General features: G+C 29.7%; 3 protein-coding genes across 7 annotated transcripts; 1 reads left to right on the top strand and 2 right to left on the bottom strand.

The window, feature by feature from the left end:
- Positions 1-7249: 7249 nt before the first annotated feature.
- On the bottom strand, positions 7250-9159 carry LOC124419154 (allergen Api m 6.03 / Api m 6.04-like). Of its 2 annotated transcripts, XM_046947649.1 has the most exons (3): positions 8269-9159; positions 7958-8150; positions 7250-7882 (listed from the first exon to the last, which is right to left on the bottom strand). In XM_046947649.1, exons 1-3 carry the CDS (start codon positions 8342-8344, stop codon positions 7879-7881), a joined length of 273 nt encoding a protein of 90 aa, XP_046803605.1. In that variant the 5' UTR covers positions 8345-9159; the 3' UTR covers positions 7250-7878. The 2 variants fall into 2 exon arrangements, with proteins under 2 accessions (XP_046803605.1, XP_046803604.1); XM_046947648.1 differs by having other exon boundaries at positions 7250-8150.
- A 682-nt stretch (positions 9160-9841) lies between these two features.
- Positions 9842-10426, bottom strand: LOC111678222 (venom peptide CtAPI-like). 2 transcript variants are annotated; one of them, XM_023439493.2, is made up of 2 exons: positions 10245-10426; positions 9842-10190 (listed from the first exon to the last, which is right to left on the bottom strand). In XM_023439493.2, the coding sequence occupies exons 1-2, from the start codon at positions 10303-10305 to the stop codon at positions 9970-9972; spliced, it is 282 nt and encodes a 93-aa protein (XP_023295261.2). In that variant the 5' UTR covers positions 10306-10426; the 3' UTR covers positions 9842-9969. The 2 variants fall into 2 exon arrangements, with proteins under 2 accessions (XP_023295261.2, XP_046803603.1); XM_046947647.1 differs by having other exon boundaries at positions 9842-10181.
- An 83-nt stretch (positions 10427-10509) lies between these two features.
- On the top strand, positions 10510-13787 carry LOC124419155. 3 transcript variants are annotated; one of them, XM_046947651.1, is made up of 2 exons: positions 10510-10681; positions 12564-12835. In XM_046947651.1, the coding sequence occupies exons 1-2, from the start codon at positions 10618-10620 to the stop codon at positions 12743-12745; spliced, it is 246 nt and encodes an 81-aa protein (XP_046803607.1). In that variant the 5' UTR covers positions 10510-10617; the 3' UTR covers positions 12746-12835. The 3 variants fall into 3 exon arrangements, with proteins under 3 accessions (XP_046803607.1, XP_046803608.1, XP_046803606.1); XM_046947652.1 differs by lacking the exon at positions 12564-12835 and adding an exon at positions 12006-12500; XM_046947650.1 differs by lacking the exon at positions 12564-12835 and adding an exon at positions 13440-13787 and having other exon boundaries at positions 10528-10681.
- The last annotated feature ends 639 nt before the right edge of the window (positions 13788-14426 follow it).

Here is a 14426-nt window from a genome sequence, read left to right as displayed (position 1 = left end):
AAACTAGAACAGAACTAGAACAGAACTAGAACAGAACTAGAACAGAACTAGAACAGAACTAGAACAGAACTAGAACAGAACTAGAACAGAACTAGAACAGAACTAGAACAGAACTAGAACAGAACTAGAACAGAACTAGAACAGAACTAGAACAGAACTAGAACAGAACTAGAACAGAACTAGAACAGAACTAGAACAGAACTAGAACAGAACTAGAACAGAACTAGAACAGAACTAGAACAGAACTAGAACAACTAGAACAGAACTAGAACAGAACTAGAACAGAACTAGAACAGAACTAGAACAGAACTAGAACAGAACTAGAACAGAACTTGAACAGAACTAGAACAGAACTAGAACAGAACAAGAACAGAACTAAACAGAACTAGAACAGAACTAGAACAGAACTAGAACAGAACTAGAACAGAACTAGAACAGAACTAGAACAGAACTAGAACAGAACTAGAACAGAACTAGAACAGAACTAGAACAGAACTAGAACAGAACTAAAACAGAACTAGAACAGAACTAGAACAGAACTAGAACAGAACTAGAACAGAACTAGAACAGAACTAGAACAGACTAGAACAGAACTAGAACAGAACTAGAACAGAACTAGAACAGAACTAGAACAGAACTAGAACAGAACTAGAACAGAACTAGAACAGAACTAGAACAGAACTAGAACAGAACTAGAACAGAACTAGAACAGAACTAGAACAGAACTAGAACAGAACTAGAACAGAACTAGAACAGAACTAGAACAGAACTAGAACAGAACTAGAACAGAACTAGAACAGAACTAGAACAGAACTAGAAAGAAACTAGAACAGAACTAGAACAGAACTAGAACAGAACTAGAACAGAACTAGAACAGAACTAGAACAGAACTAGAACAGAACTAGAACAGAACTAGAACAGAACTAGAACAGAACTAGAATAGAACTAGAATAGAACTAGAACAGAACTAGAATAGAACAGAACTAGAACAGAACTAGAACAGAACTAGAACAGAACTAGAACAGAACTAGAACTAGAACAGAACTAGAACAGAACTAGAACAGAACTAGAACAGAACTAGAACAGAACTAGAACAGAACAGAACTAGAATAGAACTAGAATAGAACAGAACTAGAACAGAACTAGAACAGAACTAGAACAGAACTAGAACAGAACTAGAACAGAACTAGAACAGAACTAGAACAGAACTAGAACAGAACTAGAACAGAACTAGAACAGAACTAGAACAGAACTAGAACAGAACTAGAACAGAACTAGAACAGAACTAGAACAGAACTAGAACTGAACTAGAACTAGAACTAAACTAGAACTGAACTAGAACTGAACTAGAACTGAACTAGAACTGAACTAGAACTGAACTAGAACTGAACTAGAACTGAACTAGAACTGAACTAGAACTGAACTAGAACTGAACTAGAACTGAACTAGAACTGAACTAGAACTGAACTAGAACTGAACTAGAGCTGAACTAGAACTAGAACTAAACTAGAACTGAACTAGAACTGAACTAGAACTGAACTAGAACTGAACTAGAACTGAACTAGAACTGAACTAGAACTGAACTAGAACTGAACTAGAACTGAACTAGAACTGAACTAGAACTGAACTAGAACTGAACTAGAACTGAACTAGAACTGAACTAGAACTGAACTAGAACTGAACTAGAACTGAACTAGAACTGAACTAGAACTGAACTAGAACTGAACTAGAACTGAACTAGAACTGAACTAGAACTGAACTAGAACTGAACTAGAACTGAACTAGAACTGAACTAGAACTGAACTAGAACTGAACTAGAACTGAACTAGAACTGAACTAGAACTGAACTAGAACTGAACTAGAACTGAACTAGAACTGAACTAGAACTGAACTAGAACTGAACTAGAACTGAACTAGAACTGAACTAGAACTGAACTAGAACTGAACTAGAACTGAACTAGAACTGAACTAGAACTGAACTAGAACTGAACTAGAACTGAACTAGAAACTGAACTAGAACTGAACTAGAACTGAACTAGAACTGAACTAGAACTGAACTAGAACTGAACTAGAACTGAACTAGAACTGAACTAGAACTGAACTAGAACTGAACTAGAACTGAACTAGAACTGAACTAGAACTGAACTAGAACTGAACTAGAACTGAACTAGAACTGAACTAGAACTGAACTAGAACTGAACTAGAACTGAACTAGAACTGAACTAGAACTGAACTAGAACTGAACTAGAACTGAACTAGAACTGAACTAGAACTGAACTAGAACTGAACTAGAACTGAACTAGAACTGAACTAGAACTGAACTAGAACTGAACTAGAACTGAACTAGAACTGAACTAGAACTGAACTAGAACTGAACTAGAACTGAACTAGAACTGAACTAGAACTGAACTAGAACTGAACTAGAACTGAACTAGAACTAGAACTAAACTAGAACTAAACTAGAACTGAACTAGAACTGAACTAGAACTGAACTAGAACTGAACTAGAACTGAACTAGAACTGAACTAGAACTGAACTAGAACTGAACTAGAACTGAACTAGAACTGAACTAGAACTGAACTAGAACTGAACTAGAACTGAACTAGAACTGAACTAGAACTGAAATAGAACTGAACTAGAACTGAACTAGAACTGAACTAGAACTGAATTAGAACTGAACTAGAACTGATCTAGAACCGCACTAGAACAGAACTTAAACATAACTTTAAAAGAACTACAAGAAAAATTATTTTCACCTCTATTCTGCATTTCAACTTGAAATATTCTCAGATTTATACTACATAACATTTCTATGGACATAAGTATCTAAATCTTCTATTAGCATTTTCAGTACATGATTTTTTAATGTATTCCAATGAGTATGAGTAATATTTATTTTCAACGTAAACCAAATATTATTCATACATACAATATGCAATCTTTACAATAATTGTGAATGAATTTTTTATTGTGATATAATACACTCATTTATTTATATAAAGAGAATTAGAAAACTCTTCAAAATAAAAATACGGTATATAAAAAAAAAACTGCTTAAATTATTTTAACTTCTTGGGGTTAAAGTTCCCTATTAAAAAAAAGGAAAGAAAAATTGTTTGCATTTCTTGTCACTTACTTTTTAATTTTGGCAAAGTTGAGAAAAGCAAAAAAAAAATCGTGAAAGCAAACATGAATAATTAACTCCTGTTAAAAAATTATAAATTGTGCTAAAAGGAGGCAACCAAGAAAACAAAATCAAAAAAATAAAATATAAATTATAGTACATACTACTTGTAAAGAAGTGGAAAATGTTAAGCCCTGATGAATTCAACATCATTATTACCCAATCTTTTGATGCCACTACCAGTACTATCACTTACGTTTTTGTTTACACTCATCTCACTACCACATTACTCTAGATACCAGCAGCAAGTAGCTTTTATGTTTCTTAACAGGGTGACAATAGCGAAGGACTTAAAAATAAATAAATCATTTAAAACTCAAGGTGACTTTGTGTGTGTGTGTACAAACATAAATACATACCTGTAAATAAATGGGGGGAATACTCTCTTGAAGAGAATACAATAAGAACTGCGTTCATTTACAAGAGCTACTTATATTCAATGAAAAGATTTTATTGTTAATGTTACCATTGTTGTTGTTACATATTTAGTTGTGTTGATATTTACAACAACAAAAGTCAATGAAATTTAAGATGGGTGGGCAAGAGGGTAAGATAACAATAATAAGGTTTCTTACCTTATTGTTGTTGTTTTCGTTTTGTCATTACGTTCATTTATATTAGTCAGATTATCCATATTAGGATGGTGCCGAAAAAAAATTATGAGCAAATAATAACGATGACAGATTTTCACTGAAAAGAGCTAATTGAACTGAACTAGAACTGAATTAAACTGAACTAGAACTGAAAAAAATTTACGTTATATGAAATTGAATTCGGCTAAGGAAAGATTAAATATTATTAAAGAATTATTAATCTTTTACATAAAAATCTAATAAATAACCATATAATTTTAAATTATTCACAAAAAAATAATTCTCAAACTGTTCGGTACCCATGTTTGGTATTACTGAATTATAAAATCACTTATTTTAATACTAAAAAAAATTACTGCAATGTTTTTTATGCAAATCATTCTCACGCAGTGCGTATGAGTAATGTTCGCATTCTATCCAGTATATAAAAAACACTCATACGCTGCGTGAAATATTTATATTTTGAAAAGAAATCAACCAAAAAAATGATAATGCAGTATTTGTCCAACCAAGAAAAATACTACAGGAACTTTTCATTTCAATGATTTATGAAATTTATTCGATATTTTTTTAACATGCAAAACAAACAAATCTTCAATTCAAAAAAAAAGAGAATGAATACATACGCATCCATTTCTAAGCAAATTTTAAGTAAATGTATTCAATATTTTTGTATATATTACATACAACCGATCCAATAACCTAAACCAAGGAAATCTAACAGAAAAACCTTGACTTTCACAGTGCAAATGATGTGTTTTTTTTTTTTTTTTTTTTTTTTTTGTAAAAATTTGCCAATAAAAAGCAAACAAAACCCAACAACGAACAAACTGAAGATAAACTTAAGACAAACATTTTTATTTAAGTATTTTTGTATGTTTTTTAAATGAGTACAAAAATAATAAAATGCGTGCCAAAAAAAAATAAAACATTTTAACGTTTTGTTTTTATATTGTTGGTTTTCTTTATAAAGCGGAAATAAAAAGTATTCAAACATGAAAATTCACAATCTTAAACAAAAGTTTTTTTTTATTTTAGACACATATGCAAGTATATATTTAAACTTGTATGTATAAGAAGAAACCATGGGAGGCCAAAATAAGTCCTTTGAGTTTGAAAGAGATATCTTACAATTTTGGTAATAAAAAAGGAAATACAAGTTTAAAAACAAAAACCCCAAAATCACGCCATGTGTCAATTGCATTAATTTAAAATTATATTTTATATGAAAATATTTAAAATATTGTATAAAGTTTTATCTGGGGATACATATAGCTTTTGTTAAGAAACAATTTTTATACCCTACATCATTAAGGAAAAGAAGGGCATTATGCTTTCTTGCTGTTGTTATTGATTGTTGATTGAAGTAAATCTATAAACAGAGCATTCAACAATTAAAATAGTTTCTGATTCGGTTTTACTTTATCCGTCCGGCTGCCTATTAATTCATCAAAACTTATTTAAAAAATTGTAAAAATGGGAACAACATTCCGAAACATTCTATTTTGAATCTGAACTCTGAATACTAATAAGTAGCGAAGTTAATTAAGCGATGTATGTCTGCTTATCTATATGTTTGTCTGTCTGTCTTTCTTTAGCATATTTATTTATATATTTTTAATCCCAGCAAAAACATGAACTTACTAAAAAACTTTATTTTAAATGACTACTACATACCGTCTGCATTACTTAGTAATAACTTACAAAAACTTATATAGGTAAGTACATACTCTTTAACTTTGATTTCAGGTGTTGTTTTTTATTTATAGTACACGTAGTAGACCTAAAAACAAAACTTATTACTTAACTTCTTATTCGCAGGCATTCGTAATAAGAACTTACCTAACACCCTATTTACAAGCAAGACTTATAAATACTTGTTTTTAATGTAATCAATTACTTAACATGCTATTGCGTAAATAAAATTATTTTAACATTATACTTTTCAATGTAAGTTTTTGTTGGGATATTTTGGTTTCATTGTTTTAAAGAAACGTGTTTTTTCAGAAACGTAATTATTTCTTATAAATTACAATGAAAAATATACGGGATTGAAAACAAAACACAAGTTACTTTATAATAAGATGTCAAATACAAAAGTCCCCCAGGGACACAAATTTGGTCAAATAAAATAATGATAAAACCACAATGTTATCGCAAATATTGACAATATAATTAAAGTTTCTTATAACTTTTTTTTTTGAAATGTGAAACAACGATCGTAGAGCCTTGTCTTAGAGTTGTTTCATACAAGAAAACTATTGATTTTGTGTAAAAAAGAAAGAGACAAAATATCAATCATCTATCTCTAGGTACGCAGCTTCTTGTATGACATTAAGGTAACTTTTAAACAGAATTGAGAAAAAAGTTTCTCAACAAAAGTTTTCGTGTGTGAACTGGGACTTAGATAACTAAACATTTTTTATAATTATTTCTCAAATGAAACTAATATAATTATTTATGCTAAAAATTTTTTTTTATTTATATGCTTTTCTTCACACCTGTTAATAACTACTCTAAATAGTTATTATTAAGTCAAACAAAGTCAATCTAAGCACAACTTATTTAACAAAATACGCTTTAAAAAAATGCTAACAATTTTCAAAATATTTATAATTTCTTTATTATATCATTATATTTTAGCAGAAGGTTAGTTTGAAAATATTGAATATTTACAACTTATAGATTTAAATTTTTACAGAAATTTGTTTACCTCATCAACAACTCGCATCAATAAGGGAGCCTTGTGAACATATGTGTTTAATAAATGATGATGATAAACCCATTAGAAAATGTTATCATGCTGATATGAGAAAATGTATATGTACTACGGGTCTTTGTCGTGATGCGGAGGGGCAGTGTGTGAAGCAAGAGTGAATAAATTATATATTTTTTTGGAATAATAAAGTCCCAGCTAATAAAGAGTATGGATTCATATATGAAGCATAAAGATTCATATCATTTGAAAGGATGTGGTGAATTTCGATCGTAAAATATTTGTTTTATTTACTTAAGAGAATTAAAAAATTGTATATAATTATGTTTTTTATAACAAAATCCTATTTCCCGAATTTCTGGTAAATTGCTCCATAATTAGCCTTACCACCCATAAAATCTAGTTGGATAAGTAGAGCCCAAAAAAGTAGAGGTACCTTAAGTTTGTAGTTTCTGTAATATAATTTTCCGACCCTATAAAGTATATAAATTCCGAGTCCTTAATGACAGCGGAGTTGAATTAGAAATGTTTTTCTGTATGTTAGTTGAATTCAGTTTTTTTGAAAATTTCGTCAAAAAAAAGAAATTTCAACAACAACATACTTATTGGAAAAGCGTATAGCTTTGCGTATTTTATTAGTATTTTCGTTGTTGTTATTGTCAAAGTAATGGTAGAGTGGAAAATTTTGAAATTGATTAAAATGTTATAAAATTTACCTTTCATTAACAGTATGGTAAAGAATAAATAAGATTCGGCTAATATTTAAAATAAAACATGTAAATTTTTATTTTTAATATAAAATTTTTTTAAATATTTTTTACACATTGATTACGTCGATTGCGGCAGAAGTCTATAGAACAAACGCAACGTCTTTCGTGAATTCGATAACAAATTGACACCCGCAAACCAGTCGGAGAAGTACGACAAATCTTTTCACAACCAGACAATAAAATAATGCGTGATTCATTAGGGCCACAATCTAAAACGAAATAATTAACGGAAATTTAAATAAAAATAACTTTAAACGTATCTTCCATTTAAACATAATATACATTGTATTTATATTTTTTAGGAAGTAGAAAAACTTGTCAGAAAAATTTGATTCTTTCAATTCTAAACATTTCAAATATTTAACTTTTCCAATAGAGATATCTGCAACAAAAATTTAGTTTTTCATTAAAAATTATATATATTTAAAAAATTTATTTTAAAATTTCGAACACATTGAGCACGTTGATTGCGACAATATTGTGCAGCACATATGCAACGCCTTTCCATGATGTGATAACAAACGGACGTACGTAAAACAACAGATACAATCGGACATATCTTTTCACAATTAGTCAAATTAGGCGAAATCGGTATTTCATTACTATCACAATTTTTTAACTAAAAAATAAAAAAAACAATAAAGAAACCCAAACAAATTTTAAATTAAACACTTCATAAATTTAAAATAATAACTTTTTTAAAACTCCACCACACAGCTGACGCGGTATACATCTTTGTTGTAAATTACGAGCATAATTTGGTCGACAATAACAACCAGCCACTGGACGTATTGATGTTATAGGACAACGACGTTGTAAATTCTGACAATTAACATCACACATAGGTGAGGGATCAGTATAGTATAATTCATTAGCAGGACATTGAGCTTATAATAACAACGACAGCAATAGCGTAAGTATTTCAGGATTGTAGATTATACGTATTAAAAAAGGATTTTATAAATAAATTATAAATGATGAGAAGAAACAATGAATATTGCCTACCAGCCTGTGTCTGTATTGTAATTATGGAATTTAGTAATAAATAAAATATGAATATTAAATGCAAATATATATTCATTTTGTTTCGAGTTTTTTTTCTTATTGAAGTGTAATACGAATTAAATGGTTTTACTTTATTTTAATAAATAAAAATATTTTTAATATAAGCAGGTGTTTTATAGCATCAAATGTGCAATAATTAAAATAGCTTATTGTTGTGACAATATTGTATATTTTTTGTATTTATTTTAATTAATACAATATACATTTAGGTGATTGAAAAGGAACACTGAGTAGACCTCTTCGAAATCACAGGGATCCTACTAAAGGTACATTTAAAAAAAAAGGTCAAAATTATTAAGGATGGAGACGATTTAAAAAGTTGTGAAATTTTTACATAAAGTTTTATTTTTAGTTTATTGTTTGAGAGTTATAATTATACCCTACACTACTATAGTATATCCAAAAATAATGGTCCAACACCACTTAAGAGTATAGCAAATCCGCACAGAATCAATTTCTATGTCTGTCTGTATGTCTGTCTGTCTCTGAATGCACACACTACAGGTCGTAAATTTTCAAGATAGTTTGATGAAATTTGACACATATGACCCAAGGAAGAAGCCCTTGAAAAATGGTAGAAACAAGAAACAACTGATAAAAATAACCCCTTTTTGGAAAACAAGTTGTCGGCTATGTATGACTATACATTCTTTTTATACCCTACATCACTAAAGTGGGTATTATGCACTTTTGCTAATGATTTTAACATCTAAAACAAGTAGGAAAGTATAGTCGGGCTTGGCCGACCATATAATACCCTACATCATGAGTATATTTTTAAAATTTTTATATTTCATAAAGAAACTTTTAACAGTTTGTTTTGTTGAGTTTCAATGCGATATAAATGGTTACAAGTCAATTTTAGACGTTTAAGACATTTTTTGAATTGGTTTGTATGGGGGCTAGGGTCAAATAAGGGCCGATCATTACAAAAATCTGCAGTGTCATTTATATTTATATAATACTTATTTGTGCCAATTTTTAGAGAGATAATAGTATATTTGACGTAATTATGATATGGGGGCTAGGTGAAATAATGGACCGATTTCAACCATTTTTAATAGGCTTCGTCGCTATGCCAAAAAACATGCTTGGTCCAAATGAATATTGCTCCTTAAAGTATATCAATCGGCTCTATATCACTTTTTGACTCGAATTAGCTATGTCTTTCTGCCTGTGTCCCTTATTTTGTCTAGGCCCATAGAACGGTAACACCCGAATTGGACCTTTTAACCCTTCCTCGCACAAATGTGCAACTTTTTATATAACTTCACCACACAATTTATTTTGACGTATATCGATCATTTTTGATGAAAAAGTGTCTTCAAAGGATTTCGATAACGCTCTAAATCGAGCCTCATTAGATTGTAACTTCCACACAAAGTCCACTTCTGAAAATTAGTTGATGATAAAAATTTAGACGTTAATCTTTTTACCAAAATTTAGACGTTAATATTTTTACCAAAATTTATAACACATAGGTTCATATTAACCCCTTTCTTAGAAAATCTCATTTTTATATCATATTGTCGGCCTTGCCTGACCATATATTATTGTTGATTTGTTTTTAATTTAAACAATTATAACTTGTATTTAAAGATAATAATATTGTTTCCCTTTTTGTCTGTTGTACATTTAAAACTACAATTGATTTGAATTTATTCTGGAACAAAACACAATCGGTACACAAATTCCCTCATCATCTCGGGCAAATCCATTGCGACAAAAGCAACCTGTACGATGTGGTTCACCTTCTTTTGCACAAGGTTTATTCAAATTAGCACATTCACGATCACAATTGGGACCCAATGTAAGAAATATTTCATTTTTACCACGCGGACATGTTTCATCAGCTGAAATTTCTTAAAACAATAACAATTAAATAAAATAAATCAATTATTCGAAATTTCTTTTACCCTGAACAATTACTAGGGAAATAGCAAAACACCAAAATATTATTACACAATATTTTATCATATTTATTTATTTATTACAAATAAACCGGTATTGAAATTTTTATATAATATTTATACAATTGTTTTTAACCGTCGAGACAATAAATCGGTTGTTGTGGACAAAATAAAAATTTTTATAGAAAATGAAATGGATTTTGCATTGTTTTAAGACAAAACGAAAAAACTTAATTGACGATAAGAAATAATGGTTGTGTGTATTTGGATAAGTAAATATATAGTAAATCTTGTGTACGACTGTGAATGTACTATAAATACTTGATGTGACTTAGTTCTTTTCATAATAAAACACTTTTAATCTTTCGAATTAATTATCATGAAGACAAAGTCACTGTATTTCTGCGTCCTAGCATTCGTTTTATGTTTTACTACTGTTACGGGTAAGCGTTTATTTTAAATAAGTTTTGAATAATAAAAAAAATATTTTTTATTATAAAAAATGGTGATCAGAAATCGAATCGACACTCTAAATTATAAAGATATAGAAACATCATTCCTATAATATCGTTACAATTGGAAATTTTTCCAACAGAAACTGTAAATTTTTCAGATCAAAAACCTGTGATCACATACAGTTCTCATTAGATATGTAATTTACAAATGAAAAATTTAAAGATGGACTTAGTTGCTGATTTTAAATAGCGATCTTCTCGAAAGCATGTCTAATAAAATTATTGAAGATTCGGATCTCGCCGATATCTGGGGTCCTCTAAAAACTGATTTCAACAGACAGACAGACGACTCCGCTATCTATAAGGATCCAGAATATATATACTTTATATTATAGAAATTACAAACGGAATGACCAACTTATATATACCCTTCTCACGAAGGTGAAGGGTATAAACCTTCGTGAGAAGTGTATATATAAGTTTGTCATTCCGTTTGTAATTTCTATAATATAATTTTCCGACCCTATAAAGTATATATATTCTGGATCCTTATAGGCGGAGTCGTCTGTCTGTTGAAATCAGTTTATAGAGGACCCCAGATATCGGCGAGATCCGAATCTTCAATAATTCTATTAGACATGCTTTCGAGAAGATCGCTATTTAAAATCAGCAAAATCGGTCGGTAAATAACGGAGATATGAGCAAAAATCCGAGACAACTTCTGAAAATTTCATCAAAAAATGTCATATTTTTTTCATGCTTTCTTAAAAAAGCAACAACAACACTGTATATTAGAAAAAGATGTACACGTGTGTGTGTAGATGTATTTGGGTTTATTCAGCTGTATATTTTTTTGTATGTTTAGATGCTGTTGGCGTCATTGCGTTGGTTATTTTGTTTTTTTTTCTGTGTTTTTCGTTATGTATGTTTAGATGTCTGTTGGTTTAGAATCTAAACTTTAGATGCCTTGTGTATTTTGTTTTTTCGTTTCGTTGGGCGCTGTTGTTGTTCTTTTTGTTTAGCTTTTGATGTAATAATAATGTAGTCGGGAAAAAATTTAAAATTTATTAAAAATGTTTAAAATACACTATGGTGAAGGGTATATAAAATTCGGCAAAGCCGAATATAGCACTCTTACTTGTTTTTAATTTAAATTATATAAGATATAGACATATAAAGTGAATTATGTTATAATTTAATTTCTTATCCAATGCGAATCTTAATTCTTTCCCATTTGAAAACTTATATTTAAAAGTAAATATATATTTTAATTTTTTACGAAATCTTTTTTACTTTTACCATATATGTGTAGCTCAACAAGAATGTCGCATGTATAGAACTTTTATACGTCGGGGTCAGAGAGTATGTCAACGTTTATGTTTGCCTTCACCTCAAATAAGATGTTATACTTCTAGATTTGGCGAACGAATGTTTCTTTGTCCTTCAGATTGTTGTCGTGTGCGCAATACATGCAGACCCCCATTAATTGTTTAAATAAAGCAAATATATAAAGGGACGGTTTTGAAATTATAAATTAATCAATAAACTACATTTCAATTATATTTTTCAAAATTTTTACTAACTCTGATTTTTTATATCCTACACCATAGTGTGTAGGGTATTATGCGTATTTATGGGTTTGTGTAACGCACTTATTTTTTCAAATTTATTTTTAGTTAAAAATATCTTAAATATCCCAAATGAAAGATTAAGATAGCATTCTAATCGTATTTTAATTGTTATACTTTTGGATCTAATTCTTCTCAATTAGGCGAATGATATTTAATCATTCATTACATGTTCCATTCCCGACTTAAATATATTTTAACTTTAATTAATTATTTTTATTATTCTTATGATTTATGTGCAGCCCAACGAGAATGTCGAATGTATACAACTTATATACGTCGGGGTCAGAGAGTATGTCAACGTCTATGTTTGCGCTCACCTCAAATAAGGTGTCATACTTCAAGATTTGGTGAACGTATATCACTTTGTCCTCCAAATTGTTGTCGTGTTAGTAATACGTGCAGACCTTCAGGAAGTATTTAGATAAAGTACAATTGTAAAATGATATTTTTTTGATTCGACAAGTTTCAAATTATATATTATTCAATAAACGTTATTTTAGTTATTAAACTACTTATTTCTTAGAATTTTCTGAAAAATCTCCATATTTTCTTGTGATTCCCTAATAGTTAGTTAGTTAGTTTGAAAGGCGGATGTACATATATACATCAAATCCGAAGAAATACACATAGGCCTCTATCAAGCCTATTATGAGTTCCCTAGCCAGTGCCTCAGATGGGATTCGAAACTCCGGGCTACCAGACTAGAACACTAACCACTAACCTACCGGAGGCAACTGTGATTCCCGAATAAACCAATTTTTTTTTATATAAAATTGATTTTTAATAAAAAATTTCCAATTAAACTCTTATTTACTAACCCCCATATTCATAAACAAATTTTTATTTTATAAACGATTTATAAATTAAATTTCGTATGGCAATTTTGTTTTATAGACCTTTCATACGGAAACTAAAGAGGTAACAACTGAACTATTTTTTATAGTTCAGGAATTAAATAAACAGAATTTGAAAAATATTGTTATCAAAACACGCATTTTATTTTCGTTATTAGGAAGCATTAATAGAGAAACTGATCATTAATAATCTAATATTTTGATTACACATATTTAAATTTATCTGAATATATTAATTATAAATTTATTTTCTCTTTACAGCACAATTAGGTTGCCGCATGTATAGTGTAGTTTTGCGTCCGGGTCAAAGGGTATGTCAACGTATGTGTTATCCAAGAGGTGGGAGACCTAATATAGTTTGCCATACAGCCAGGCGGGTCGAAAAACAATATCTCTGTCATCCAACTTGTTGTCGCTTTGGTGATAGATGTCATCAACTATTATATGCTTAAAAATGAAGTTATTTAATTATTAAGTAATGAATCATGTAATTAGTCTTAAGAAATGACATCCCATTCCTATTAAGGGAACTTATGTAAAAACCTATAAAAAGTCTTTTTTATTTTTGAATTAAATGGCAAAGCTCAAGTAAGCAAAACGCCAGGGTAACTCACGTTGGTTTAAGGAAAAATTTTCTAATCGATATGTATCTCCATATAAGATGCAGGGAACGAGCGTTTAAATTAATTGAATTTAAAGTACGCAAGCCTGGATGTCCTTAAAAAATTAATGGTGATGACGCGAGAGTTGTTCTCCAACTCGGATCCGTAACACATATTCAATAAAGTAATTTATGTTAATCAGTTGTATATACTTAAAAAACGCTCTAATCAAGAAAATAACAAAAAATCGCAATCACTTACTTTCACAATTTTCCACCAGAAATCGATTTTCTATATGAAAAACCTATAATCGTTTCTGAAAATCGCTACTAGGGTTCTATAAGTCGACTTTCGAATAATCGAACAATCGACTTTTTGTCGAAAAAAGTCGAAGTCGACTATTTTGTTCCAAAAAAGTCGATAATTCGATTATCGTCTGTGAAAAAGTCGAAAAGTCGATTTTGGTGTCAAAAAAAGTCCAAAAGTCTGGAAAAGTCAAAAAGTCGAAAAAAAGTCAGAAGAAGTCGAAAAAAGGGGAAAAGTTGAAAAAAGTCAAAAAAAGTCGAAAAAAGGGGAAAAATCGAAAAGATCGAAAAAAGTCGAAAAGACGAAAAGTCGACTATTTATAAAATACATAAAGTCGAAA

Source organism: Lucilia cuprina, chromosome 3, assembly GCF_022045245.1.
Source record: "Lucilia cuprina isolate Lc7/37 chromosome 3, ASM2204524v1, whole genome shotgun sequence".
NCBI lineage: Eukaryota > Metazoa > Arthropoda > Insecta > Diptera > Calliphoridae > Lucilia > Lucilia cuprina.
Note: the sequence above shows the minus strand (reverse complement) of the source record. Positions and strands in the feature narration are given on the sequence as shown.

Excerpts from the sequence above, each read along its gene's own strand:
- LOC124419154 (XM_046947648.1), bottom strand. The coding sequence starts at position 8,344 with ATGAATATATATTTGCATTTAATATTCATATTTTATTTATTACTAAAT. Across the intron at positions 8,151-8,268 it reads TACAATACAGACACAGGCTG|CTCAATGTCCTGCTAATGAA; the intron begins GTAGGCAATATT and ends TGTTATTATAAG.
- LOC111678222 (XM_023439493.2), bottom strand. The coding sequence starts at position 10,305 with ATGATAAAATATTGTGTAATAATATTTTGGTGTTTTGCTATTTCCCTA. Across the intron at positions 10,191-10,244 it reads TTCCCTAGTAATTGTTCAGG|AAATTTCAGCTGATGAAACA; the intron begins GTAAAAGAAATT and ends TATTGTTTTAAG.
- LOC124419155 (XM_046947650.1), top strand. The coding sequence starts at position 10,618 with ATGAAGACAAAGTCACTGTATTTCTGCGTCCTAGCATTCGTTTTATGT. Across the intron at positions 10,682-13,439 it reads ATGTTTTACTACTGTTACGG|CACAATTAGGTTGCCGCATG; the intron begins GTAAGCGTTTAT and ends TTCTCTTTACAG.